Here is a 24302-nt window from a genome sequence, read left to right as displayed (position 1 = left end):
AGCACCTTCGAGAAAAAACTCCGCTGGCAGAAAAGTTACATACAAAAATTATAAACACCTGCTTTAACCCATGAGCAAAAACCCCAAGAGCCACAACGAAACTTCGTAAGGTTAGTTACGGACAGCTCAGGCCAACAACCGTGGTAAGTTACGAGCCGACCTAATAACCGTCCTACCACAGAGTCTCCAATAAAGAGGCTATGTCTACAAAATTAGGTCCGTTAGTAGTGCCTCGAGGCAAATACCATGCACAGGACACCTACCTGCCGAATGCTTCTTAGTTGTTCTGAAGTTTGTGCAGCGGAACTTAGCCTCCCAGGCCTTGAAGTTCTCCTCCCAGCCAGGGCTTGAGGCTCCCTCACTGCGATCACCACTGTCCCCAGCAGTCCTGCCGTGTTAACTTCAAGTGCTACTACCTAGCCTCTTTTTAAGGTGCCAGCATTGGCAGGAGGCCACAACATAGGGACCAATGAAAGGAACAAAATTTGAGCAACATCTACAAGTCACAAAGGGTGTGCGTGCCACAATGGCACCAAGACAAATATCAGCTTCAAATTGCACTCTCTTGAATTCAATTATTCCGAGACAAAGAGTTGTACTTGTTATCAAGCTGCAGTTGCAAAACCCCCTAGACAAAGATTATATCAATGTGCAGCTTTGCCTGCACATGCTACAACCATACTTCCAAGTAATTTTTGGCCAGCCACCTTCACCTGATCAGGCAACCTTAATATGCAAAATATGCAAGTAAAACAAGTACAAATAAACCTACCTAGGCTAAGCTTGAGTCATTGAAACACAGGTACAGGCGGGCTTGCATGTCTCATGAGCCACACCAGCATTCTTCAAAAATTTTAAAACTGCACCACTTTTTTTTTTTTTTCTTTGGGGGCATGGGGGTTTAACAAGCTTTAGAACTTTTCTTTGACTTCTTTTTCACACAGGAAATCGACACACCCATCACTTCGCAATGTTCACCTGTCGCCATTTTTTTTGTGGATGTAGATAAAACAAGATGCCAGTCAGAATTGAAATATGGCAACTTATGTTTTCACTTAATGGATACCTGGACAGTGCATTACTACTGCACTCGAAAAGTTTCCCTCATAGAGAAACACATATTCATAAGTCCACGGGGGTCAGACAGGCAGATGTTCAACCGATGTTGAGCTACTTTTAACAAACCAAGTGCAAGTGAAGAGCTCAAGTTTGCCTTGCCCCAGGTTAACCGAAGTAGCTATGAGGGGGCGTTCATAGAGTTTGTATTATTGTCACGAAGAAATAGATTCGGCAATCAAATTCGGGTAAAAGTTTAGTCTTTGTTTGCCACACAAAGCCGCGCACTTCTGTCTAAAATGGACAACCTGCCAGAGGCCATTGTTACAGAACTCCTTGTTTTAAGTGCTAGAGAATCACTCCACATTGGCAATTACTTGGACGTCATCCTTGAAATGCTTTCAGGCTTACTTGGCCACGCTGGAAGCATCTTCGCCATTTAACAATAGTGTCATAAACTGGGGCGTTGTCTCCAAAACACCGAAACCAGCTCAGAATGAATCTTCTCGGCATTCCTTCAAATGGAGAAAACGAATCGCTGCTTGCACTTCGACTTGCCCGATGGTTGGTGCCATTTTTGTTTTGACGCCCAAGCAATGTTCCGCGGTACTACAGCTTGCAATGTTTATACTGTGCCAAAACAAGAGGGACCCGCGCTCGTGTCAAAGCTTCTTTTGTTCCACTTTTATCAATTTTCGGCGCTGATAATACAAACTTTACCGACACCCCTCGTAAGCACGACAAACTGTCGAGCTGCCTGCGGGCACCCCGAAGGCCGAAAAGACTGAGAAAACCCCGGGCCACACGGTTGTCCGCCGACACCTCACCTGTTGTGCCGGTGCGACACCTTGGCCCTGGCACCGCCGCCGTGGTCCTGTCGAGGATTCCCCGGAGTGTTCGGGGGTGGTGTTCCGGGCTCGACGCCGTTCCCGGCTTCGGCCAGGCTGTCGGCAGCTCCTGAGAAGCCCGCATCCACTGCAGCCTCGCCGGACGGGTTTCCCGGCAACGGAGCCGAACGGGCGGCGTCGTCCACCTTGGCGGACGACGTGGTGGAGGCATCTTCTGTCGTTGCCGAAGACCCACTGGCGGCCGGCGTGGCAACCGGATTGGGCACAGAGGCACTGTAGTAGGAGCTGGGCGGAGGAGTCTTGTACATCTGATGCACCTCCTTGTCTAGTAGGCGGTCCATGATCTTGGCACCGAGAGGAGTGGCAACAACTGGTCAGCTTTCTCAAACTGGATTTTTAGGAACTCGAGTGTTCCCCGGAGCAACTTGAAGGCCTGTTCACAAACTTGCAACCAAGTAGGACCAACAGAGACAAGATTGGTTTTTAAGCCTCTTGCGACGGCGTAGGACAGGATGGGCTGCTGCAGAGCAGATCCTTAGCCATTGCAAGAGGCTTAAAAACCCGCCTTGTCTCTCCCAGTCCTACTCGGCTACAAGTGTGCGGTTGGGCTTTGACGGGTTATCCAAGCTCTCTATTTTCCTCCACCGTCCCTGCCCCCAGGTAACTGTTCTTCGAGTTTGAATGCTATTTTGGCGGATCTGAGCCACCCAATGACGTGCAACTATGAGCAAAATTTTCGCTAGTTTTGTGCATTACTGCTTCGAAGACCCGTAAGCTTCTGCACTGCTTCGTTCCATTGATGTCGAGACTGAGGGGGCGTACACGGCTGTCAATCAAGAAAGCTAGGGATTCCGCAAAATTGAAAAGTTTGAGGACCCCGTGCCGTCACAACTGTTCAACGTTAAAGGGGCCCTGCAAAGACCTTTTGACTGGTTTTTAATTTCCACCAAACCTGAGCGCACTGAACGTAGTAACTTAATGAAACTTTTCTTTTCTCGAATTTCGCTTTATTTTAAAAGTTATAGGAAAATTAAAATTAAAAAAACAAGCAAAAAATAACCTCTTTCATGACGTACTAGGTTGCTTGAGTGGCCGTGAACTAGAACGAGCTCAGCGAGCGCTCATGGCCTGCCGCACTCCGTGTCGGCGGCTCGAGAGGGCGCCACTAAAGCATGTGCTGGATAGGCTGTATGAAGCGTAACATCCAGGGCGCCTCGCATTGCATTTGCTGTGCAATTAAACACTAATTCGGCATGACACTTCATTGGTTAGAAACGACACCAAACACAAGGTAAAGATCAGTCAGAATGGGAGCCACTTCGCGCCGCCATCCCGCCAAACCTGCTCGCCGAAGCAGCCGAAGGCCTTCGGAACGCTCGGAACCGGTCGGATCCTCAACTGCAGTGCCGCCGCGTACATTCATGACCTTTCTGCGCCCGACCCTTGTGGGTGCCTAATCCCACTATCACTTTCTGGTATGTGCCACCTTTTCCACCGCTTGGTGGCAGGTATGTCGACGGGTCATTTCTTGTTTCCGTACTTCATAAACTGCATTTCTTTCTTTTTTGATCTAAAATACTGAAAAACTACTGTATTTACACGAATGTAGGTCGGCCCTTTTTTTCAATTTTTGTAAATCTGAAGTGGAGGGGTCGACTTAGAATCGAACCAAAGCATTCCACCGTTGGCAAAAACAAAACAATCGCGATATCATGAACACCTCGACTTGTTACGAGTTCAGTCGGCTGTACCTCTAGCATTACACTATTCTGTGTGCTCATTTTACAAATTAATTATTTTTTTATTTGCGCGAACGAGTATTACTGATAGCGATTCGCAAATTAACCCGAACATACGGCGGTGAACAGTGCACGGCGCACCCGACTCGCGGGGGGTGGCGGCACTTCTTGTAATAGCCACTCCGGAGGCCGCTCGAACAGCCTCACGGCTCACTCACCCCACGACTGGCTTTAGCTGGTCATTCTCACCCCCTCCCCCGCGGCTTCTCTTCGCAGTTTTTTGCGCGATTCACGGTAGCACATTGTTTGATCGAGTGACGAGATCATGTGGGAGCGCTAACTACGTTTTTTTGTATGACACGTGTGATCCGGGCAGTTTAGGTTTTCGGTGATCGTTTTTGGCCATTCTCCACTCAGAAGCAACCGACAACCGTGCTGTTCGAAGCAAGTTCAACCCGTCGGAGCGGGTGATGCTCCAGTGGAGTCAGCGGTGGCGCGAGATCTTAATCTGTGACGGCAAACAAAGGGGCTTCCGTAGGCCAAAATCTGGTTCCGGAGTTGGAAGTCAGGCTTGCAACGTACGCCGCAAAAGTGTGCAAATGGTCCCTACCCGTGACGTCCAATGCGATCACCAAGCAAGCGCGGACGATGCGGTTGATCCTGTCATTTGCGAAATGCGAGATTTCGTTGGACGCCGCCGCCGACGTGCTTCGAGAAAGTGGCAGTGATAATGACAAGACTGACATTTCCAGTGCGGACGAGTCGTAGTCTAGTCGCGGACGGAGTGAGACCGACAGTGAGCAGCTTCAGTTGTCCCCCCCTCCAGCGTGAACTTCCCAGTTTCGATAACGCCTGGGCATCTCATGCCCCTCGCGCATGCATACGCAGCCAAAACACGCCAGAAGGCATCGATTGCGTGTTGGAGGCTCGGCTTTCGAAACAGATACTTTGCTGTTCTCACATGTTCGCAGTAAAATACGCATCTACAGATTTTTTTTTTTTGCTGATGTGCAATGTTCATTTATAATCATGTAAATACGGTACTTTCATAAATAATTGAAACGGTTCGCGCCGCTTATATTTTGTATTTCGAATAAAAAAAAGCTTTTAGCGGCTCTGGCCAGTAGTAAGGCCAGGACCAAAAACGTCACATATCGCGTGCTTTCGGCCCTGTGGGTCGCCCCCGTAGGTAGAGGAGGTTTCCCCGCCGTTCGGTTAAAATATGACGCACTGCTATTTAATTATTCTGTCCGTGCCCACTGACTTGCCCGAACCCCAAGAGACGTGAAGATCACAAAAAAGGTAGACGCTTAAATATGATAACAGGGCCCCTTTAAAGACCTAGCTCCAAGCAGAGCACTGTGATAAGTATGCACCTACGATTGCACAAAGTCAAGTGGCTCAAAACATTCTGTGTCGAAGGTGCATAGCTGCCCTGTATGATGTAAAAGAGTTTTTTTTTCACAGTCTCGATATTTCGCAAAGTTTGAAAAGCATAAATTTTGGGAATATTTCACGGGCACCAAATTTTCGATCTCTGTTCGACTTCCTAGAGTCAAAGCCTCTTCGTCACCATGGTCTCTTTGTCACCATGGGCTCCACGTATTCGTCACCACGGTCTCCACGTATTCGTCACAATCAATTTTTCTTTATGGATTTCAAAACCGTGAAATTTGCGAAAATTAGGTTTTGCCGAAAAGTCACACACAATTAATTGCCCCTTAGGTTTCCAAAACAAACATCTGCAACACTCACTGCTGTGACACAAAAATACCAGCGCGTTTCCCTCAGTTCCTACTCACCTTGGCCAACTTCTCCTGGTCATCCTTGTAGAACACCAGTAACGTGATACTGAGGTCGCCCCTTTGGCGCCTTGTGCCCTCGCAGAGCAGAGGATGTTCGGCTTCCGAAACATTGGCTTTCAGGCCTTAAAAATACAGACACAAATAAACCTAAATTTAAAAAAAAGGTAGCAAAGCTGCAACCCAGTTAGAAAATACGCTGTTTTCCAATGGCCCAAAGCATGTTAAAACCTTTAAATGAAGAAGAAAAGACACAGCACTTAAAGGGACCATGAAATGACTTTTTTACTTTTTCCAGATGACTTTTACATTAAACCGTCAATGTTCACTGAATGCCGAACAGGCATCCGTTTTCGTCTCGGTTTATTAACTTCTACACAAAAAAATAATGAAATATCGACTTTTTCTTGACCGCAAAACAAGCCGTGACGTACGCTGTTTCCGGAACCGGAAGTTCTCTCGGCAGTAGGAGATGGGAGCGTTAGAGGCGACGAGTTGGGGTGCGCCGGTAGGTTTTACTGCGCCAATGTCACCGACGTATTTTCTGAATCGGCGCCTCTCATCGCCGCATCGCAGCTGAGCGAAATTCAATGAGATACGTTGCGCTACAGCGACAGCATGGGACTAGTCCCATATGCCGGTATGCCTGTTGGGAAGTGCAGCGAGTCTTCCGGTGAAGACCCCAGAAGTCAACCCAACTGCCATTGTTGGTAAAAGGCGGCCCGTGTCAGTCGTTTGCAAAGCGACGTAGATGGAAACAAATTGCCGCGGCGTTTTTCGCGGTCTCGGAGATGCAGGAGCGAGCCGACATTAAAAAAGATACGTTTGAACTACGAGTGTCAGCAAGAGCCACGTAAATACCTGTTCACACTCTGAGCGGACGCGCGCGTTTGATGGAAGTGCTGTATTCGCGCTGTTGCTAAGCGCTTCGGGACCGATCTTTTACGATTGCAACTCGATACTGACGCGACACTCGGCAAAGAAAGGTTGGACCGGTATTGCACGTATACCTCCCACGAACTGTTACAGCTAGACAGTGACGTGCAGTCTGTCAGAATAAAAATGGCATACCAATAACAAAGTGTACATACCGTGTTACGAAGGTAATCCATACAGCGTTTATTTCAGCTCTATATCACACAAAACAAGAAGAGGGAATCGACGAGGGTCCCTTTTCGACGAGTGTTCGTCAACACTGGATCGGAAAACAAGGGGAAGAGATTGACCTCACCTCTTAACCTAAAATTGAGGTCAGCGATCAAACTATAATACGGGAAGGGTCCACAAGGGTAGCGCGGGCATATTCCATTCAGCACGCCAGCCGGTCGTAGGCAGACAGACGGTCTAGTGACGAAGCAACGCTGTGCCGAGTCGGAGTGCCTGCTAGGCCTATATTCCGAGAGCTTCGTCGGAGCGGGATTCGCGGCTGTTGTCGCTCTTCTTGGGTGTTTGTGGATCCAGCGTTCTTGTTCGTCGTGGTCTGTTTTAAGTACATTTTTTTCTTGCTGCTTGAAGTCGGCACGCGCGAGATGAACACGTAGAAAAATAAACGTTCAGTCAGTCAGAGTTTTGAGAGGAAGGAAACCAAAGGAAATAACCGTTCTCAAGTCGGCCCTGCCCTACTGCGCACGCGCAGTAGTTGCTTCGTTTACCACACGATAGATGGCGCTTGGCTCTCAGCATTATCAAATTTGGCAATTTTCGCCACACATCTCTAATTATGCTACAAAATGTGGATCTGAATATTATTTAACAATACTTTTAGGAAACATTCGCCGGCTATTTATTGTTTACGATCGTGGTGCTGGTGAGGTAGGCTCTTACCCAATAGGCGACATGGATTCGGCTGACGTGCTCCGCTTCTGCGGATGCATCGTAGTGAAAAGGCAGAGCTTTCGAAGGAAAGAAGTGGCAAAAGAGTCCAGTTTTCTTTTAAAAGTTCTATAGCAAATAATTTTTTTTGGCTCCCTAGTTTTGTGTTTTTGTGTTTCTTTTCACACCTTTTACGACGTGCGGTGGATCAAATTCGATTTTAAAATCATTTCATGGTCCCTTTAATCGGCCAAGTCGTCCGGCATGTAAGCGACATGGAAAATTTTAGTGCAAAGTGCACTAATGCGTCGGATTCTCAAAGGGTTTTCTAGAAACTCGGGGCTTCCATAAAAAGCAACCGGCGACAAACACTAACATTCCCTCAACTGTCTGTTATGTAAAGTGCTTTTCTAGCTTAGGCAAAGGTTCAATCTAACTGAGCCATGCAACAATGCATCACTACGAACCAAACAGTCTCAACCCTCTCTTCAGCATGACTCCTTTCCTACTTAAAAAAAATGTTAAGAACTGTTTCTACGCAAGAATGCCATGACAGAGGTCTTCCAAAGTCGTCTTCCAAAGTGGCTACAGATTATGAAGATGACTGAAAACCCATGCCGTAAGAAAAAACAAAAAGCCCATACCTAAAGCAGCTACAGCAGCTTCGAATCCCAAGGCTTCGTCCGAAGGCAGCTTAGTGCCCGGATTGGGAGCACCCTTCGTGTTGTTCTCTGCGACAGGACAGAACGCCGTTTGTTTTGAAAGCAAAAGACCGGGCGGAGGTTGGACAGTGTCAAGGGGAAAGCAGGGACGACTCACTGGACAAGACAAGGGCGTCAAAGATGTAGCTGGACAGCATGAGAGGCAGCAAGGCATCGCCACGAGACTGGAGTCGGTGATCACGCAGGGCTTCTGCTTTGTCCCGGATGTCGTTGAGCTCAAGGTCTCCCAGTGGAATCTTCTTCAACAGAAGTACCAGGTCCTGCTCTTGGTTAGCAAGCTTTACCTGTTTGAGAAGATCGGAAGCACAAATGCTCTCAAATGTTCGTAACGACGACGCTTGCTGGACATGATTTGAGCATTAGAAAGGCAAAACTTGGCCATCACATTACCACTGGTTACTGAAGAGACAAACAGGGTCCATCCTCTAGTTGCATGCCCCAAAGCATCAGAATGGGTTTGTATGAAGGTTGGACTCCATCAATTCAAGAGCTCCCAAGGAGTTGAAGGTTCAACTTGTTAAATACTAAATTTTAGACAAACCTATCTCACAATTCAGGCTCCTACAGAGTTAGAGGTCATACTTGTTACACTAAACTTTAGTCAACAAGGAAAGGCATGCCATCCTTTCTAAATTGCTGGAGAGCATCAACGTTTTCTTTGAGGACCTGGGAAGGCAACTCCTTCGGTGCTTCGGACACACCTACCTCCAGAGCTTTGGTGGATGCTGGCGGTCGTGACATCTCGAGTCCGAAGAGTCCGATTCTGAACGCCAGGTGATGATGCTCCTGATTCTCACCCAAGACTTGACACAGGAAAGCAGCCTTGGCCAGCGTTGCTGATGCCAACAGGCTCACCTGAGAACAGAGAGACAAGAGTCACCATTTGCAAAAAAAAAAGCACTTGGGCTATGAATGCTATGTCTCAAAAAAAAAGAAGAATGCTACGAGGGGAAAAAGCACAAATATCAAAATATTGCACAGATACCCACAATTACTGTTTTTTCATCAACAGTGAGACACTAGTAGCTGCTAGCAATGATAAAGAAAACAATGCAGGGGGACGAGACAGGTGGAGTACATTCTTCATAAAGCAGGATAGAATTATTTTGTTAGACTGCAGTAAGTCACCCAAAAAGGGATTTTATGCTAAATATTGGTGCAAGAGTCAATCAAAGCCATTGCAACCAAACCACTACGCAGCTTTCTGCGGAGTTCTGTCACAGCATGGGCAAATAGCAGAGCGAGGAGCCTCGCATGTGAATATCAAATGGCTCCTTCCAACCGGCTAAAATATTTATTCCGATCAAGTCATAGTGACACAAACCAAAAATGAGAAAGAGAAAATAAACAATGTTGTCTTTTAGCTGAAAGCACAAGCTTTGTGGAGCACAGTAACCAAAAAAAGAAATCAACAAAAAAAGAACCACAAGACTGCTTTAATTTGCCTACAAGTGCTCGGAATGAACACTTCACAATTCAAAAGCATAGAATGGGAACCAGTTTCTTTTTGCAAGCGCTAATCTTTGCAAAATTCCACTTGCAAGGATTTTGTCCCTTTCCCGTCAACTCCCCACTTTTCCCTTGACCGAATGGCCTGACCCAGTGGTTCTCAAATGGGGATCTGCGGAAAGCCTACGGGTGATCCCCAAAGGCTTTCTTATAGGGGTGCGCGAATACCGAATAGTAGTAATCGAATCAAATACCGAATCGAATTAAGAAAAAGAAAAGCCGAATATCAAATAGTGATTTTATTTGTAGGAATTTTTCAAAGTGTGCTGCGAATGAGATTATTATATGTGCAGAATATGCGCCTGGTGCAGAATATGGATCTCGTACCGAACAAAAGATCATACGTATAAAAGTTCTGGCGAAAAAAGAAAAAAGAAAAGCAGCAGCTGATGGACGTTGGGCACTAAAGATCCAATTTTATGGTGCAAACATAATCTATCTACCCTGAGCGTCACAAAAATACCCAAAGTATAGCCACGCATGCCTTTTTTTCTTGTTAAAAGTACAACCTAACACTGCGACATGTCCTTTTATTTATATTTGGTCTCAATTTTAAGGGAGAAAAAAAAGCACCGGGGATTTTATTTTGTATAAATAAACAGATAGATGTTAAATCTGAGTAAACAGGCTTAAACAATTTAATCTGAAGTAAGAAAGAAAACATGTGGTTAGGTGGTGCAAGTCACGTCCAACTGCCGCTATGCATCCATTCCTCCGTCCATCTATCCTGTTTTAGAGAGCCTAGATTTAAAAGAAGGAGCAAGCAAAACTGAAGCCACGGGGACGGCTCCTGCGCAGGTTGGTCGTAAGCGTCGTGTAGTCACGTGGAAAAAAGGCGAGGAAACTGAAGAGCAACAACGCCTGCCCGATCGACGCTTTCGTCTTTTTGTTGCCTTCTCGCAGTTCGCAATTCAAAAGCGGCTTTTGAACGAAAAAACAGTGAGTGCGCAGGCGAACTGGTGGAAGTTGATCATGGTAGAATACCCGAGACTGTGGTAAAAGCTGGGAAACTTGGTCGAAGAAAAAAGGAAGGGGAAAAGAACATTGAGACATTCTTTTACCTATGTCTTTTTTCTTCGACCAAGTTTCTCAGCTTTTACCACAGTCTCAGGTATTCTACCTGAGACTGTGGTAAAAGATTTCAGAGGAAACCCTCTGAAATCTAGGCACACTATTTTTCCATTCCGTATCCTTCCAAATCAGAATTTGCGGCTTGCAGTTCCAAAAGAACGACGATGAGAACTCGGCTGGTTTTATTGGCGTGGTTAACATGGTTTTCTTTTTGTGATTTTGCACTCGCCGATTTCTGCGAGTGTGGCAAGTGCATTCTACATCGGCGCTTCAATTTGAAACGAGGGGCTTTACTCGTGAAAAGAATTAGGCATGGCGCGGAATTCCGCCCCCCAACAATTTCACCCTGGAAGCAACACAAACAGGATGTTTCTGTAGTGATTCAAGGCAAGATTGCGCCACGATCATGAGTAAATCTGCATGCTATAAAGTTTGCGGCATTCGATACTTTTCTTTTTTCTATCCTGTGCGTTAGATTTTTGTGGAATGGTAGGACCAAGAGTTGTTTCTCGCATGGTCTGTCGAACATCACGGTGCTAACATCTGGAGATAAAACGGATCTTCTGTCAGCTCCGTGCCGACTGCGCGTCTTTGACCGAATATATAGAATATTATAATGACCGAATACTAGGAATTCGATTCGCGAATCGAATTATTCGGGAACTTGCTATTCAATTCAAATTCATATTTTCGAGCATTTGCACACCGCTACTTGCTTAGGCTTTCCGAAGCGCTCAACTGTCAATCAAGCCAAGCAAAAAAACTTTTTCTTATTTAATTGACCCCTGCCGTCTCACAAAGCTAAATAGAATAAACGAAGTGCACAGAATAAGTAGGGCCAATTATTAAGGCGAAAGCCTTACTTGTCCCATTGAGCGGCACGTGCCGCTCAATAGGCGACCCTACTTGTCCCGTTACCTTGGCGTCGTCCTTGCGGTTGTCTTAGAAGTCGTCCTACACCTCTAGGACGACCTCACTTGTCACAATACATGAAAAACAAGCGGCGGCGGCGTTGTTGTGCCCAAAAGATGGCCGTAAAAATATCTCATCAAGCGTCATCAGTATAATGTCACCGCTGGAGCACTGTGTGCTAAAGGTGCGCTTCGGATTTCATCTCTGCTCGTTGTGTGCTTCATCCGGTGGACTGCGAGGCAACTGCATCTAGTACATCTAAGGCCTTGACACTGGCAAAAGCGTCTAGATCTACAGCGGCTTCGGCACGCAAACGTGGCCGCCCATGCAAATACGCCACAGCCTCCTTAAGTGTCCTCTTCTAGGCATCGTCTTAGACGTCGTCCTCTAGGCCTCACTCTCAACGTCATCCTGGACATCATCCTGGAAGTGGTCCTAGGCATAGTTCTTGACGTCGTCCTCGGGGCCATGCTAGAAGTTGTTCTAGACGTCATTCTTGGCGTCGTTCTAGAGGACCTCCTCTAGGTGGCGACCTTAAAGGGGCACTGAAGTCGATTCTAAGATGGACCTTATGTGGTGAAAACTCAATCTAGACGCTCTAAGCATCCCAACAGACCTGAAATCACAATCGTGCGTAGCCTATTTCCTCATTAAAAACATGCAAAGATTGCGACACGCACTTTTTGGGAAGAATTTTCTTCCGAGAGAAATGGTCGACGAAGGGTGCTTGTCCGCGAGTTGCGAGCGATGGCTTCGCCCGCGGAGAAAAAGAAGAGTCTTTTCCGAATGTGTACCTATCAGACTCTTCGAAACAAGTTATAACAAAATCATTCAGGATCTGCGCGTATTGTAGGGCTTCCATTGGTCCACAGAATGTAGTCCATTAGAAAAAAAGAGTCTGCATGTTTTTCTATTGCCCCGAGATGGATGGGCATTTTTGTAATATAGGACTCGGTATATCTGGGAGCTAACACATTATGTATAACATCAGATCAAAAATGACCTTTTTCAAAAATGGCTTCAGTGCCCCTTTAAGGTCGTCCTGGAGGTCGTCCTAGAAGTCGTGCTAGACGTTGTCCTTGGCTGGCTTTCGCCTTTCTACATGAAAGCAGTCTGAAGTGTACTTGTGTAATTTTTCTCAGTTTCAGAGCTTCAAAGTTGGTTTGCACTTGCCACTGTAATCGTCCCCAGTGGCACTGCAGTTCCCCCTGGGGTTGAAGACCACTGGCCTAGCCCCTCAACAAAACAAACACAAAAAGAACAATTTCCTTTCCCAGTCGCCCCACAACATACGCCATGGCTGCTGCGTTGCCGCATTCCTCTTGCACGCCTGCATTCCCTGTTGTTCCCTTCGCACCTGTTTGTATTGCCATGATTTTCAAAGCTACAGTGGATTATTCTGTGTCATTTGTGGCATTACAAAGTCTATGTAAATCATTATTAGTACTGTATTAAAGTAGGTAACTTCGTTGCATGCTTACTGGCATAAAAGTTTGTGCTTGTATACTGTTAAGGCCATAAGCCATTTTTTTCTTTACCTTTTATGTTGAGTTCCACATAAAATAGGGCTCCAATCAGTTGTATCAATTTTGTTGTACATACTTCAGATTTGTTAAATTCATACCATACTGGACTGTAAGTACTCACGCACAAGCACGCAAGTGCTTTTGTGAGACTGAGTAAATTGTATGTATGCTTTCTTTGTGAATAAACTTATTATTATTATTATCACCTGGTGCCAGGCAGGGTTGAAACGGCGTCCCCGGCGGTTCCCAGTCGCCTTCCCCGAAGGCGCCGCTGCGGGTGCGAGGCCCTCCACCTCGAGGCTCGGAGGCCGCGCCAGCAGCTCGTGGGCAAGGCGCACCGCCAACTTGGATGCCTCCTGGGTGTGGCCGTGGGCGTGGAGTGCCTCCGCACGAGCAAACAGGATCTGCAAGCGGGGGCACGCACACTCATCGAGGCTGGCCCGTATAGACAATATCGCATTTCAACATGAGCAAAGGGGCGTGTTGGTCAAACTTCGTTGAAGGTTTATGGCTGTTTCACACATTTTTGTGCGAGCATGCTGGAGTATGGTAACTGCTTACGAAGAGAGAGCAGGCCGACACATTAGCACCATCGTCGGGTAGATCTGGAACACTTTTCGACCTCCGTACATGCTTTTATAATCTTTTATGCACCATTCTCTCACCGTGGGCACGAAATGATTCTGACAATGTTATAACCGACTATTTGGAAAAGGCGGCGCAGGGATTTAATTTTGCAAACACTGCGAAACCTTTGGTCTAATTATACGCAGGCTCCAGGTCTACCCGACAAATGGCGCTATCATGCCAGTGTGTCAAGCAGTTACAAATGATGACAATGCACTCGGCCACAGTCAAACACAGATGTGTGAACCAGCCTTTAGAACCGGAGACGAGGGACGAGAGCAAAACACATTAGGCACGGACCGAACCGACTGCCATATGGTTTGTTCTGGACTCGTCTCTAGTGTCTACTCGCATTTAAACAAAAAGCAATGTTTCACCTCTAGTCTTTTTATGCCATTTGTACCGCCTCTCCAAACTGCGTTGCAGAGATATTTCTACATGTTACTTAGCCCTTTTGAGTAGAGCATTTTATTTATAAAAGTCACCTTTCTGCTCTGCAGAATGGGGCTTTACGGGTATTTGCACATATCCATGTTTGTATATAGTAATGCTATTTGCTTAGCACTGTTTTTTTTTTTTGTTTTTTTTTCATAAATGTTGCTTGCCTCATATTTTTGTCTATAGGTATTTTACTGTCTTTGTGGGCTGTTTTGCTGTGTATGGGCTCCTGACAGGTGTACAAGAAAATAAGAACTATGGTCAATTTATCACTTGAGCGCCCAGGTATCGAGGAAAATAAACCTCACATAATTATTTAGTCATTTAGGATGTCAATACATAAAGGTGTACATTGAATAATATAAGCAAACCAAAAATAAAATGTAAAGGCAGGAACATGCAAAATGCAAGAGCTAAACTATGCAAGAAGAAAAATGTGATGTAATTTATAGGTTAGATATCCTGCCAATTTATGAATGACTCTTCAGGAGCTTCGCCCCAATAATAACAAAGGATTCCAAGTACATACTTTACGTATCTCGATTGCAACTCAGGCGGCTAGGGCAAGAACCTCGGCACTCTTCGCCGGTGTTCTCGGCTGTTTTCGCTCGTAACAACAGCACGACCATCTGATGCTGTCATTCAATTTCCTCTCTTCAAGTGCTACCACTGGTAAAAGTGGGGCGAATGCTATTGTAACGAGCAACCGAAGTAGCCAAAGCAGCAGTGTAAAAGTCTAAACCCAAATACAACTGTTTACGATGGCGCCACTTTTTCGACGCCGTCACAGAACTGCTTGTTCTTACACTATTGCTGCTTCTTTTTTTTTCTTTTTTTGTGTGTGTCTGTGCTTAAAAATGGTAAATTTGGATTGTACGTTTTCCTAGGTAATACATTTTTTTTTCTCGCGGTTTCTTCAAAACTTATTAATGAGGTTCTACTGTACCGACACGAGTTTATTGATTTTAAGGTATCGACGTTTATCGAAGCAACACTTGTGTGCAACTTTTGTCATGGGAAAAATTAGTATTGTCAATGGCAATGGTGTCAATGCCAAATCCACCTGAAGAAATAATAATTAATAGAAGCACTTCATTTTTTTTTTTTTTTTTTTCATCTATATGTTTGTTTACAATTGGGTATTATATTTTTTTTTTAAATAGAAAACACTGCAAAATTAAACTTTGAATTTCGGAGAATTGGGAATCAAATGAAAATAAACTCCCATAAACTCTGAATTTTCGGCAAACATAAACTTCGAAAACACAAAATTCTAGTTAGAACCAATAGCAAATTCATGACCCAACCTTGACAACGAACTTAATGAACGTATCTTGGGGTTTCTCAAAGACTGTTCTTTCACCTTATAGCAGAGTAACTGACTCCTTATAAAAGAGTAACGCTGACATAAAAGAAGGCAGCCCTAACACCAGTTCTAAAGACCACCCAAAGCAATCCACAAGACAATCTTGCCTTACTAATTTCCTGAGTCCTGTATTCATAATTCATCCATAAAAAGAAGTATTTGCACGACTGGAAGCCCCACCTCAAATGGATCCTCTATCTTCTTCACTTGAACGGCCAGACAGTCATCATCAGGAGTTTTGAGATCTCGATTTCTTTCAGGGCTGGAAGATTTTCCTTGAGAACTGAAGTAGTAGAGGTGGTACTCCTCCCCCGTTGCTGTCCTGTCTTCGCCTTTTGCATCGACACCACCACTCCTGCAACAAAAAAGGCATAAAAAAAAACACAAAAAAACAACAACAAAAACATTGCAGTTTGAAAAACGGAAAATCGTGAAGTAGAAAGAAAAAGGGACGGACAACGTCTCAAACTCAATTAAAAATTTTATTGCCTCTACGTCTTATATATACCTCCCCCGTTTTTCAAACCACAGTCTCAGGTTTTCAATCATCATGATTAACTTACACCAGCTCGCCTGCACTTTAACCGTTTTTTCATTGCAGTTATTACAGCTTCATTTAGAGCAGAACACAATTATCCTAGGCCAAATGAAAACTCTCAGTACAATTTCCCTCTAGCTACCTCCAGGATAGCCAGAAGCAGCATAAATATACAGTATAGACCACTTACAACGTAACCGCTTATAGTGCAGGACCGGGTATAACGCGGCTTTTTTAAACCACCGGTTCGCCTCCCATAGAACTCCATGTAATTACATACCGCTTAAAATGCAGGCGCGCGAAGGGAAATACCGATTATAGTGCGGTTTTCGGAACAACCCGGCGACCGCGCCGACTGACCGACGCAGAGAGCACGCTTCCCTGTGTGACACTAGATAACGGCACGAGCCGCAAGCGGCACTCACGGGGCAAGGAGGTTGCTTGAAGAAGCGGGGAGAAGCGGAGAGAGGCTTCAGTTGCCATAGCGACGGAGGGATGCACGCACGCGTCGTTCACGTGCATGCGTCCCTTCGCTGCGTTGGAAACAACCGCAACGACAGACCAATCGCAAGTCGAGGAGAAGTGTTCGCGCGCGTTGCATGCCGGTCGCGGGCCGGCCGGCCGGCGGGCTGCTTCTATCCGCAAACATGGCGTCGGTTTTGATAGTCGATGTAGACGGCGTGGTAGAAGCTCATCGTTCCGCGTAAAAGCGCTATCCTTGACTGTGAATTTTCGTTGTGTGTACTAGAAGGGAAGATCCACCTACTTGTGCGTCGATGTTGTGGCGGCACACTCAAGACTGCAGAAACGCCCGTGTCGTCGTGTTTGTTTACTTTGACTGTAGTGGTGCTTTCTAAGCATTTGTGTTTTCGAACATCGCTTGGATTTCTTATTTGGAACATTTCACGCCTGTGCTAAAGTTGAAGGTAGTACTGGTGCATACCGTATAAAGGATGTGAATTTTCACGCGTTTTCATCGCCGGAGAAAAGTGATTAGGGTTAGCAATCCTCAACGCTCGCAACGTCCGTCCGCAACCCGCGACGCCGTTAAAAGACTGTGCCAGGCAAAAGTCGCTAATTTCTTTCAAAATGTGTGACACACTTGAGAGAGAAGTGTACTAGTCTGGTGAAATAAAGACTTTCCTCAAACTAAGCTTTATTTTTCATCTAACATAAAATAAATTCTTTTCCAAATGTAAGTTGTCTGATGGCAGGCATTTTGGCCTGAAAAATTGATGTTTTGGTTATAGCGCGGTACCGCTTACAGTGCGGATTTTCGCGACTCCCGCGACAAACGTTATATGCGGTCTACACTGTATCCAAGACTTTTGTATACAGTAATCCCTTGTTATAACGAAGTCAACAGGACGGCAAAAAGTTTGATACAAGTGGTAAGTCGATAAAAGGGATAGGAGCCAAAAAACTGTGCCAGCAGCCTTTGTGCTGGACGGGAAGGCAGAGGAACACTCTGACCGTATATTCCATCAAACAAACCTTGGTTATGAACAAGCGGCCACTTCGCCTAGTACAAAAATAATTAAGTGAAGTTTGCCAATAATTTCATTCAGGCATCAGTTCTCCTCGAACTGCTTCGGTCATTGCAAGAACACAGCCACCGCCGCAGCACTCCGCTTTGTTTCGAAGCAGCCGTAGAATGTTTCGTGTCTCCGCAGTCGTCAGCGTTTCCCGAATAGCCTTTCTGATGTCATGTCGTGTTTACCCTGGCTGCTACATAAGGTCTACAATCACAAAATCTGTGGCAGGAGTAACAATGGGACGTCCGCTTTAACAAGCACGAATGAATGAGTTATCCTTGGTGGCTTCGCAGACATGTTTTCACACACACCTCTAGAGACCGTTGTAGCTCTGGGAATCGTGCACTGGCTCGGCAGGCATGCTCGCGAAAGAAAATTCGACGTGTGCAAAGCAGTTTGCTATCTTTCATTTTCGAGTTGCAGGCACACTTTCTCTTGCATGAAAAACTTCTCAAAGCCATCCAGTATTCCTTGCTTGTTCTGTAAAACGGTTGACAGTGTCGAACAGCCGATGCAGGAATGTCGAATTCTATGGCGATTTCAGACTTGGGCTGGTCACTTTTCTCAACCTCTCAGATCTAAGCGACTTTCAGTAAACACTCCCACTCCCATGCAACGCACGTCTATGTGTAGCGTGTGGTATGCCGCAGACGCGCCCGTGCAAGCGAGCACGTCGGGGGCTCCCAAAGGGATAATCTCCTCCTGGCTCCACTGCTACCTTGACCAGATTCAGACAGTAGTCGGCCAGCGTTGGCCTTGGGCGCCGTGATTAGTGTCGGAATGTATAGACGCTGCTCCTACTGCTACCTGCCCACGTTGGCGCATCAACATCGGAAGCGGCGCTCTGCGCCCCGTCCCCCGTTTACTTGTTTGACGTTTTCCCAGTTTGCCGTTTGCATCGGTCGAGAAGGGGGAGAAAACGCAAGCATCTCCGTGCGCCTCCATGTAAGCTTGCATACCTTCGGCACCTTGGCCTTCGTAATAAGCATGCTCAGCCACCAGTACACTTAGAAAAATCCGGTTAAGAGTGCATGCATTTTGTTTGGGACCACGTTGAACTTCGATAAAAGCAATTTCTTTATAATGAGAAATTACTGTAGTTGGCACCAATATGAAAACACCGTAAGAAATTGCTATCAAAAGCCATACCAGACTATAAATAATGGAATATTAACCATGCATAGTTCCACACAGTGGAGACAACTGTTTGAGGCCCCATGGCCAGAGCACAGCAGTACTAAAGCTCCGGTCATTAGGAACTTGCAGCATTAAAATGGACCACTTTATATTTCCTTGTATGTTGTTGTCTGTCTATACAGTATAGAGTTAACCTAACTTTGAATATACAGTCGCCAACCGGTTTTTTGGAAGCCGATAATTCGGACTTGATCAATATTTCAGACCTACAGGAGGAACCCTAACCTATTCGATAGAAAGAGTGCATATTTACGACTGATGTTTACAAGCAATCAGCGAGATACACCACCGAGAAGCGGCCATTTTGGATTCTATGTTGGCTGCGCATAAATTGGCTTGGTTTAGCAGAGCTTTTTGAGCACAGCTAAGTCCTACCGCTAGGTGACGCTGTACGGCTTTTTTTTTCTCTAGCTGTTTTTTCGCCATTGTTGTTACCTGTTCATCTTCTCTGTCCCTGCCCTTTCGTGCGCAACTGTAACTATGTTCAGTCTATACAAACTCGCACAACTGGCTACATTACTATTGTTGTTACCATTTTGCTTTGTTCATTCGCCATTGCAATCGTGGACTTCTCGATCTCGTCTAGTGAATCGTGTTTTCGGACTACGCTGGCTTGGACGTCACTGCCCCAACTGTTCTTCCACCGCTGCGATTTGTCGCTAGAAAGCCCAGAAAGTATCTACTCAACCATAACACTAGAAAAGAAGGCAGAGGTTCTTGAGCTAATAGAAAGTTTCCGAACGCAAACGGAGGCGTAACCTGAAACAAGGCGCGCAGGCATAACCCGGAGCGAGGCACTATTTATGGTTTTTTTAAGCCCGCTTAGACGTAATAAAGACAAATCTTTTAATCTGCTGATTTTTCTAACTGCTTTATTATTCAAATGTTTTTTTTGGTCCCTGCGAATTCCAAAAAATTGGTCTGCGACTGTAGACCCTTGCTACGCAGCAGTGGATGAGTGGTTCAGATATTTATTTATGTATTTATTTACTCTCAAGGACAAGACATTACATAACAAAAAATATAATGAAAAGCAGCTGCTCACTAGAGAGCTGGTGCATGTTAATGCAGAGAGGAGTGAGTTAATGCAATAAAAACAAAACTATTATGCAACCCAGTTGCTAAGTAAAGGTTCTGTGCATAATAAGGGCTGTCCAAACCAGGATGAGTTTTCTACAATCATAGTATATATGCTGCTTAAGTTTCCTTTTGCCGGGGCAAAGGCTTTCCTCTGCTTGCGTCTCTGAACAAAGGCTCATAGCATGCTCATCACGTGGGTCCGGACAGTCACTCACACACTCTGCAGGCTGCCGTCAAAACCTTTGTTATCATTCTGTCTCCAAACTCCCGAAAACCAGAAAGGGGAAGAGACGACAGCGAGGAGAAAAACCGTGCTGTTGCATGGCTATGTCCAAACTGAAAACGGGCCTGCGCCACAACTTTCATGTCTTTTGAGAGAAGAGTAAGATTTTGTTCGCCGTGACAGTGTTTGCCCTATCCTGTTTGGACAGCTCTTTACAGTTGAGATAGCATAAAGGCATGTCAAGACCATCCCTGTCAAAATCAAAACTAACAGAGATAGGATTCGATCGTGCCACTCCTGAACCTTTAGCACAAGCCACACTTGAATACCCCACCAGCAGTATGTGCTCAGATTTACGGATGCTTGTGGTTAGGTCTTAATATATGCACAAGCTGTGAGTTTGTGCATAAATGACGTATATTCAAATAGAGTTTGTCTTCGTCTACCATAGTATACCGAGAAATAGCCCACCTGAAATCAAAAGCAAATAGGGTGAAAATAAAGAGTGGGTTATTTTTAGACTCTGTGGCTTCTGAAACTTGCGATTGAAGGGACCCCTAAAAAACATTGCTGACTGGGGAGGCGTCAGTTCTTCCCAGTCAGTAATGTTTGCTTATCTTGTGCCGTGGCTAAGTAACAGCATTTCTGCCAAGGTCACCATTGGCCAGGTCTCTGCGATTATAAAAATATGCTATCTTTCAATAATTTTTTAAAAAGAAGCAAATCATGTCAAAACCTAGAGGGGTGGGCTATCTTTCAAGGATGGGACATCCCCCAGGGTATTACTGTATACAACTATATAAGTAACAGAGGAACAGGCAAAACCTAATGAGGAATCCTCGAAGTGTACACATTTCCAGAGGAACACAACACGAAATGCCAAACCCACTCACCCATCTGGCCCCACTTGAGCGCCGTCCCTGAGCCCCCCCGAGCAGTCGGAGTCTGCATCCTCGGGAGAGGATGACTTCTCTCCGTTAGCAGCTTCGGGATCACCAACCCCCGCAGGGGTCAGGGTACTGCTCCCCTTGGGAGTGCTGCTGCTGCACATGGCAGAGTCAAGGTCGTGCAGGCCTCCTAGCACGGCAGAAGCCACGCCCGGCAGGAGGAAGTCTCCGGTGACGTCCTCGTTCTCGCAGAAACCTTCCGAGCTCAGCGAGCTGCGATTGCTCGCACCGCCGCCATTGTTTAAGAGCGCCAGGTCGTGGCCCAAAGACATCAGAGGGTTCACCTGGAGGGAGGAGGCAAGGAAACTCGTGCTGTTTGCATAATTGTAACGCGCACCTCTTTTCCAAAAAATGCGAGCCCGAATTTGCATGCATGTTACAATCACACCCATAAACATAAATAAAAAAAAAAAAGTCAAAACACTGTCATGGTTGCATAGTATGCTAGATGGCGCGAGCCCTTTGCAAAGGTACAGCCGTTATTTATCTATCCACCTTTCCATCGTGTGGTCATGCCCGTTTTGCATTCCCGATTGTTCCATTTGTTTTACGTGACCGAGACATGTGTGCAACTGGCGTAAACAACAAGGCAGGATTTTTGCCTGCAAAGGTTTGCAGAAAGGCTTTAAGGGTCTCCAACGTGGACGCTTTCCGGAGCTTGAAGACTCTCTTGCAGACTACATAAAGGGCTTGCGACTGAAGCAACTGCCCGTCTCCTCGGATGTGGTCAAGGATGAAGGCTCCGTGTGTCGTACTCGTACTCTGCGCTTCGCGTGTCGTACTCGTTTCTACCTCTGTCCTCGTCCTTTGCGCTGTTCATTTATTTCTACAAATCATGAACCAACTAGCCCGCCAAAAGGTGTTAGATGAAGGGACTCGGGCTTGCTGGAAGCTGCAACATTCCAAGGTCTAGTTTCAAGGCCAGCAGGAGCTGTATCTCCAAGTTTATGAAGCGAAAGGGATTTTTTTCTTAGGCGAAGAACCAGCATCTGCCAAAAGCTGCCAGAGACATACGAAGAGAAGCTAATTGCATTCTAGCGGTTTCACCATTATAAGCATTCCTTTGTTAAAAAGTATATGTGTCACGGTGGCTAACTTTCGGACGAACCCAAAATAATCATCAGTTTGTGTTAGAGTACCAAATTTTCTGGAATAAAGTCTGCGGACTATAGATGTTTAAGTTGAAATTTTACCTGATGCGGATTATACAAGGATTTTTTTTTTTGTAGATCGTTCACTGTGACAAGACGTGAAGGATTTTATGAATAATGGAGTATAGTAATGTTGATTTATGTATGATACAAGCTTTATTGTGAGCTATACAGCAGGCACTCATCAAGGTGTGATGTGTATGATAATTTTTACCTTTGGACAGGGCATTAAGTGCAGACTATGCAGCGAGTGTGGACTATCTAAGCAAAAACTTTTATTTGTGACCCCGAATTTGCCCCTGCAGACTATGCACCGGGTGCGAACTATAGTCCAGAAAATACAATACACTAACTTTCAGAAGTAATAGGTGTGGGTGTGCGGCACATTTTGTATATTCAAAATTTTAATTATTGTTTAGTTTGACATAGCTGTAGAAGTTTCAGTGTTTATACGCCTAGCACACATACATTCTATTTTCAAGAACTTAAGATTTTAAAAACTTTTCCCCAGATTATGCCAACCATTATTTCTTTTGAAAGAACAACTAATTGGCCACATCTTGATGTGTCATATTGCTGCATAAGCAAATTACAGGGGTGGAACTCATGAAATGAACTTGGGAGCAGCCACGGGAGCAGCTGAAACAGCTGTTTTGAAGCAGGTTGGGAGCAGCTAAAAGTATGCTCTGGAACAGGCTAGGAGCAGCTCAGATCAGTTTTCATTGGACTTCAGCTTGTGTCTTAGACAAGCACGGGAGCAGTTTCAATCGTGCTTGGCAGCACAGATGAACATGAGTGGTTAGGCACCTAGTAGATGGGAAAACAGTGTAACAGATGCGAAAACTTGAAACTTTGTGAGCCTTAATGAGAATCAAAAAGCAAGTACCCTATGTTTCTGAAGATAGCATCCTTCATATTTTCTGAGTGGCTTTCAGCTGCTCAAAATGCAAACCAGCACTGCTTATCGCACATCCCACACATGCTCAACATAGTAACGATATGTGCGAACCACGTGACGTGCGTAAGCAATGGATGTGCAGCTGCACGGACAAGCAGGCCAACATATTTAGAGTTTATTCTACTGTGCAACTCGATATCGAAGCAGCAGACTACAATTAACGAAGTTATCGTATTTGAAGTGATAAGCAGGAGCAAGGTTAAAGTATGCTGACTAGATCTATTACTCGCGTAAAAGCTGTCAAACGGCAAGGTCTCCGATCGGAACGCGTTTCAGTTCTATCAAATCACAATTTATCTTGCGAGAATAAGCTTCCAACGTTTAACGATGAAGTACTAAAAAAAATATTTTGCTCCTTTGTTTTCAACTGGCCGACGTCCGGATCCCGGGCCGCAGAGCCTCAGGCAATCCGACGCTTAAAGGCGGGCGCTCAAAATTTTCTTCAGCGTGGCAGAAGATTCCCCCTCTTCTTTTTTCCTCCTCCATTTTCCTCCTCGCTTTTTAAGGCCTTCTCTCACAAGTGCTAATGGGCTTACCGGCCCCCCGACAAAATCTCTGTAATTCTTCAAGGTTTTCTGCTTCAATCCCAAACATCAGGGATTAATTAGGCAGGCTGGATAGGAGCTCGGAAGGGTTCAAACTGGCTCGCTTTTCTCCGTTTCTTTTTTTTTTTACTCTTTTTCTGCAGCTCTAAAAGACACTCAGATAGTCAACACCAACTAGCCCAACAACAAGTTTTTTTTACATTCAGATACTTCCGCATGCGGCCACATGCGCTACAACACCGTATATTTATCTCGAGTAAACGGAACTTGAGCATCACAGCAGAAGGAAAAAAGGTGGGTATTTTTGTCTGAACTTTGAGCATTATTCAGAGAGTTGAAAATTGGTCGTTCTAACAACGGCACACTGAAGAGTGATTGTATCACTATTTTTTTGTTTTTGTTAAAAGTAATAATTATGAGTAAATACAAGTAAAAAATATTGCAGTCAGAGGGTGGAGTATGTAAAATTAGTTGCATTTTGACACTATAGTCATGTATCGGAATGAACAGTCTGGCCATTTCTGGGGCATAATATATATGTTCGTGCTACAGGTGTTTTCTAGAGTGACGGCCGCTTCATTGAAGCTACTAAGAAGAGTAAAAGACAAACTTCCATAAAAAAGGAAAGTGTTTATGGTATATTTTATGTATCTCCAGCCTTTGAAAAATTTCTTCGCGGCCAAACGTGCATTTAGTTTCT

The 24302-nt window shown here is 45.3% G+C and overlaps 1 protein-coding gene across 1 annotated transcript in view; it reads right to left on the bottom strand.

The window, feature by feature from the left end:
- LOC8052999 (zinc finger SWIM domain-containing protein 8) overlaps nucleotides 1-24302 on the bottom strand; it is a 75501-nt gene that overhangs the window by 22742 nt on the left and 28457 nt on the right. The window contains exons 11-19 of the mRNA XM_040218369.2: nucleotides 20895-21232; nucleotides 15609-15783; nucleotides 13204-13401; nucleotides 8685-8834; nucleotides 8077-8263; nucleotides 7902-7988; nucleotides 5446-5570; nucleotides 1884-2248; nucleotides 264-373 (exon numbers count right to left, since the gene is read on the bottom strand). Of these exons, the coding sequence (XP_040074303.1) occupies nucleotides 264-373; nucleotides 1884-2248; nucleotides 5446-5570; nucleotides 7902-7988; nucleotides 8077-8263; nucleotides 8685-8834; nucleotides 13204-13401; nucleotides 15609-15783; nucleotides 20895-21232 (1735 nt within the window). The remainder of the gene's footprint in view (nucleotides 1-263; nucleotides 374-1883; nucleotides 2249-5445; nucleotides 5571-7901; nucleotides 7989-8076; nucleotides 8264-8684; nucleotides 8835-13203; nucleotides 13402-15608; nucleotides 15784-20894; nucleotides 21233-24302) is intronic.

The sequence above is a fragment of the Ixodes scapularis genome, unplaced genomic scaffold (genome assembly GCF_016920785.2).
Source record: "Ixodes scapularis isolate PalLabHiFi unplaced genomic scaffold, ASM1692078v2 PGA_scaffold3__209_contigs__length_174095766, whole genome shotgun sequence".
Classification (NCBI taxonomy): domain Eukaryota; kingdom Metazoa; phylum Arthropoda; class Arachnida; order Ixodida; family Ixodidae; genus Ixodes; species Ixodes scapularis.
Note: the sequence above shows the minus strand (reverse complement) of the source record. Positions and strands in the feature narration are given on the sequence as shown.